Source organism: Nelumbo lutea, chromosome 6 (genome assembly GCF_056320005.1).
Source record: "Nelumbo lutea isolate HS-2025 chromosome 6, American lotus-T2T, whole genome shotgun sequence".
Classification (NCBI taxonomy): Eukaryota; Viridiplantae; Streptophyta; class Magnoliopsida; order Proteales; family Nelumbonaceae; genus Nelumbo; species Nelumbo lutea.
Window position 1 is genome coordinate 14,370,223 of NC_142689.1, and position 5,421 is coordinate 14,375,643.

At 37.3% G+C, this 5,421-nt stretch overlaps 1 protein-coding gene across 1 annotated transcript; it reads right to left on the minus strand.

The window, feature by feature from the left end:
* Positions 1 to 2,071: 2,071 nt before the first annotated feature.
* LOC148847502 (kunitz trypsin inhibitor 5-like) lies at positions 2,072 to 3,047 on the minus strand. The gene has a single exon (XM_088951774.1). The coding sequence runs from the start codon at positions 2,954 to 2,956 to the stop codon at positions 2,231 to 2,233; it is 726 nt and encodes a 241-aa protein (XP_088807900.1). The 5' UTR covers positions 2,957 to 3,047; the 3' UTR covers positions 2,072 to 2,230.
* Between the last annotated feature and the right edge of the window lie 2,374 nt (positions 3,048 to 5,421).

The following is a 5,421-nucleotide window of genomic DNA, read 5'->3' on the forward strand; positions in this document are numbered from 1 at the left end:
ATATATTTTCATTGAAATATTATATATAATATATATATTATCAATATATATATATAAAGCCGAAATATATATATTTTGGAAATGTATATATTTAAACAAAAACCAACCCAAACTGACCTAAACCGATCACATCGGTTTTGCTTAATAGAGGGTTGGTTTTGGTTTAATCTTTAGGGAACCCAACCAGGTTGGGTCGGTTGAAAACTAGTAAACTGACCCAACCTGTCATCTAAACAGCCCTACTTGATGGTTATGTCCATGGGTGTCAATTGGACTAGATTTGGTCCAATCTGGTCCGGTCCAATGTGAGTCCATAACAATGGACCAGGTCCAATCCAATCCAATGAATATTCTGAACCATTTTGGACCAGTCCAATTCAATATTTAGACTGTCCAATCTGTTCAATTTTGTTTTAATGTAAACTTGGTCGTCCATGGACACCTATATTCTTATCTCTATCAATGGACCGGATATTGTCTCAATCTTATCCAATCCAATATAAGTTCATTACAGTTGGACCACTCCAATTTAATGTCTTGTTGGTCTCGTCTAAATTGATTTTGATTTGGATGGAATCCAAAACCGGTCCATTGACACATCTAATTAAGTGAAGTGCTGATTAACCAAAAACGGCCAACCTCATTCATGCACACGAAGTCAGAGATTGGAATGGTTACGGGTATATAACACTTGATGGCTGACGTGGAGTTTTTGTTATTTGTTAAACAGCCCCTGACGGAGCCATCAAGGGCAGCTAATCTGATCACCCTTGTGCTTCTTGGGGCCTTAATTACTGGAATGCTAGATTACCAGTATATATTATTATTTTCCACCCCAAGGTGTTCTGTAAGACTATAACCATAACCATGAAGATGTTGACCCATCTGCACTGGATTAGGGTTGGGAGTTAGATAGATAACTCGAGTAACTGTGTTGAGATTAACCTGACCTAATCTAGTTGGGCTTATACCATTGATCTCCTTAAAATTATAAATAAGATTCAAAATATCGACATGATATGTTTGGTTTGTATTAAAATCATGGTTTTTGAACCATCGTTGACTCAGACGGTCGAACCATTTGGCTTGGGAACCATTCAGGCAATCATTTCCATTTTACCCCAAATCCAGCCCCTAACGAAAAAACCATTGAATAAGTCAATGGCCTATTGACCCGAACAATCAACCCATCGACCTGTTCGATAGTTTTTGGCCTTTTTTTAATTATTTTAAATACTTTTTAAATTTTTTGATAAAACAGGCCATCTATTAGAACCAACAACCCAAAAACCGGTGGCCAGAACGATTCCATTTCCGGGTCATTTTTTTAAACCATGATTGAAATACAATGTACAGGGAATGTGGCATGATTGGATTGGACATTGTGCCAAACATTCCACCGGTGTCCATACGATATTATCACATCCACATGTATCATCACACTGTATTGCGTATATCTAGGTTGATATGAAGCAATATGATACCATGTCAAACTTGTCAAGCTATGGAATCTCCACTTTTTAGTGCTTGACATGTTTATATCATGTATGTATCAATTGATATGAATGGATACAATATGATGCTGAGTTTAACCAGGGAATCTTTAATTTTTTGGGTAAACTACTAGAACCTTCTCCAACATTTTGGCCATTGTTGCATCTGCCCCCAAAGGATGGCAACTTTTCTTCTACCCTGGATGGGTAAATCTTCCCAATTCTTAAATGGGGCCAAGAAAAATATTTTTGGTCTCTAAACTGGGGATGGGATTTGCATATAATTCCTTTAATCAGATGATAAATTAGTAAATACATTTAGGTTTATTATTAATCTTTAAAATACCTCTAAGGGTTTGTTTGGTTTGCAGTCAAAATCAGAATCAGAATTGGAATTGAAATTCTTTGAAATCAGAATCGGAATGGTTTATTCCCATAATCTGTTTGGTTCAGACAAGAATACGAATGAAAATTAAAACTTAATTCAGACAGAGAGAAGCAGTTAGTCTTATATCAAACTTGGTGTTAACATGGAAATAATGTTGTCATTTCATAATTTAGAATATGGGGAGAAGAAAGAGAGAATCAACTGCTGTATATGAAATTATTCCAATATGATAATGAAAGTCCAGCAAAAGCACCAAGTGCCCCAAGTCCCCAATAACAACAAAAATGCATAAAGCCCAAGTGCCTAATTGATATGATTTCGTTCTTATTCACTAGCTATTCTGAGCTTTCTACTCATCATTGGAGTGTCTCGCCCTCATAAATACAAATGGGAACTCTCTATGTTGTGACACTGAAAGCCACCTCTTCCCGTTCTCCTTTGTAATCCCAACATTTCCACATTCAACATGGCAAGACTCGCATACGCTAGGACAGTAGGTGATTCGATACTCGGGGCTTGACCTGCTAATCCTTTCTATCCTAAACCAGTTCCTCACAGTGGAGGCTCCGGGATGGCCTGGTTGGCCTCTAAGTGTCACATACCTTGTTGTTTGGCTAGATGATGATGATGCATCACTGTTGGCTTCCTCCACTTGCCAAACTCTCTTTAGTCCTGAGAACCCAATATTCAAATCGACTTGCTCTTTGATTCTATTTTCTTCTGATCTAAGGTATCGAACTCCATCAAATTCTTCCCAAATAAGCATCTCTTCGGAAGAATTAGATGCCGGAGTGAAAGTAACAGGGCTACCCAAGTTCATGTCGTAGGAGTGTTGTTTCACAGTGGGTGTGCGTGAACTTGAACTTGAACTTTCTCTTTTACCAATAGTTACTCCACCTCCTCCGCCTCCTCGGATAGCTGAAACAATGTAATATTCTCTTCCAGCTTGGAGTTGATTACCATCTGTGTCGAGGACTGCTTGCGCTTGGTGATGAGAACTGGACCCGGAAGTAGCCTCTATCTGAAAAATTGAAGCCAAACCCAACAGCCCAAATATTACATATCTACGCCACATGGTTATAGAAATAGAGAGGTTGGTGTTAGTATTAGCAATGGAGCTTTGCAAGTCTGGATATTTTAGCTTCACTGGTTATGGAAAAGTGCAATGCGACTCCCCCCCCCCCCATTTATGGAGTTGGAAATTTGAACTCATAACTAAAAACAGTTTTATTTTTGTGGGTAGTGTTCAAAGCGGCATTAAATGTCTAATAATCAGTTATAAATCTTATGACCAAATCATCATATCCATGTGAGACTATAAAAATTTCAGGTCACAAATAACAAGTGGCAAATTTCAGTTCATTTGATGAGTGAATGCATGTTTTATAAACCAACACAAACTAATTTGGGTGGTAGTCTAGTGAGGGGTTATCATGGTTGAAGCTCCACCAGCATTTATAGGACAATTTGGTTCTAGTCAATGGATTGGAAAATTTATTTAAGCAATTTCATAATCCAATTTTTGACTCTAGGAATGTGTAAATATGTAATAGTCTTTATTAATTATTTCTAATTAAATGAAAATTAAATAAGGTCTAAATATTAATTGTTTTCTTAAAAATGGTGAAAATGGTGATTTTATAATACCCGTGATATTATTTAGAAAATTCATAAGTTTTTGCTAGTAGAAGGGCCAATGATTCCCTGATTGGTTACCATTTTTGTGATATCATTTGGTTGATTGGTTACAAGTTTTTTTAATGTCAAGTCTTTTTGATAGCGTAGTCGAACCTTTTGTTTGAAATGTTCAAATGATTTCGTTGTTTTCTCCGCTATTGATTTAAATTTTTTATTCCATTTCCATTATCAAAACAAATGATTCTTAATTATGTCACTTATTTTTGTCTAACATGATTAATGCATAATATGATCGATACATATAATAAATATTTCTATATATTTTTCATATTTTTTTTTGTAATTTTGTGTATTTTTATCTGTTTTTAAATTTTTAATATTAAATATGAAAACATGGGTTGACCAAGATGGTTGAATTTTTTGCCTTCCACCAGATTTATTTCTAAGACAACTTTAAATTTTGTATTCTATTTTTACCATTAATAAAAATAAGGCAAAATCTATGGTGAAAGAAAAATAAATAAATAAATAACACTTGAACCAGTGATAAAGTGACATTATTATAGTTGAATCTTTAAGGTTGTTAAAATCTTCATTTCGTTACCTTTACTTGTACACATGCTATGCACGTGTGCCCCTCACAGTGGTATTTTAGAATAGGGAACAAGTGAATTAGCAGGTTTACTGTCAAATTACCAGGGTCTCTTATGAGGTAGAATCATCAGACCCCATAGGGTCTGCTAGGTCTGCAACTCTTGCATGTTTTCTTCTTAGGCTCCAAGTCTGCTGCAAACAAGATGTGTCCAACAGGCTATGTAATCCAATCTTGTTAGTTTGCAAATTGATGCTACGTATTAACTTGGTAGGAATAAGATGGAAGTGTGGTGGCTTTGGTACTAGGGGAAGGTGTTCTGGAGCTTGATCCCACATGCTATTATGTGAGGAATCTGGGAAGAGAGAAAGCCCAGGATTACTGAAAACAAGAACGGATCCTGCTTTGAGGTTGAAGATGGCATCTTAACTTGTGCACTTGCTGGGCCTTTGCGGCCAATGAGTTTACAGGCTTCACTTCACCAGACATCAGCAGAAAGCCAGAAACCCTCCCAGGTTGCATAATCCATCTTATTGCTTAAGTTTGATGGCAGTTCTCTAGGCGGATCCAGGCCCAGCTGGAATTCAAGGAGTTTTTTCTTCTTTGTTGAGCAATGTTACCTGGGTTTACAGTGGACCAATAGGGGAGGCCATCCTTGGCTGCTCTTACAGGATTGAAATTAGCCAAGCAACTCGGTTTCCCTCACTTTCACGTGGCTGGTCACTCAGTAACCACCATCAGCTGGCTGCGTTGTGAGCAGGGAGGACCGTGGCGCTTGAATCACTTTCCAAAGTGAGGGACCTAGTTAGACAACCCTATGTGAGTTTTAGTTGGATTCCAAAAGATTTCAATACTACAGCAGATAACTTGGCCAAAACTGGAGTTTTGCTTTTTGTATAGCAGTGACTTTGCCCTGGATTCTGTTTGGGCTTTTATCTCCACTCCTGAATAGCCTTTTTGCTTATTGATATGATATAACACCCTGTTAGTGTTTTCTTCTCTCAGAAAAAGTATCACCTACATAAGAACCTGAACCTTTGGCCAACAATTAATTATTCATAACTTGTTCGGTAATGACTGATTAGTTTCTCTCTCTCGCCCATTCCTTGTCATCCTATAACAGAATCTAATGGACAACTTCCCTTTGGGGACTTGCCCCTAGGACAAGGAATACGGTTTTTTTTTGTGTGTGTGTGTGTGTGTGGTGTGTGCGTGTGTTAGTTGGTAAGAGGAATCCAGTTTGGTTGTAGCTCTTATGTTTTCAACTAAGCTCTACCTCTTTAGGGAGATGCTGCTCAATGCTTCCTGTA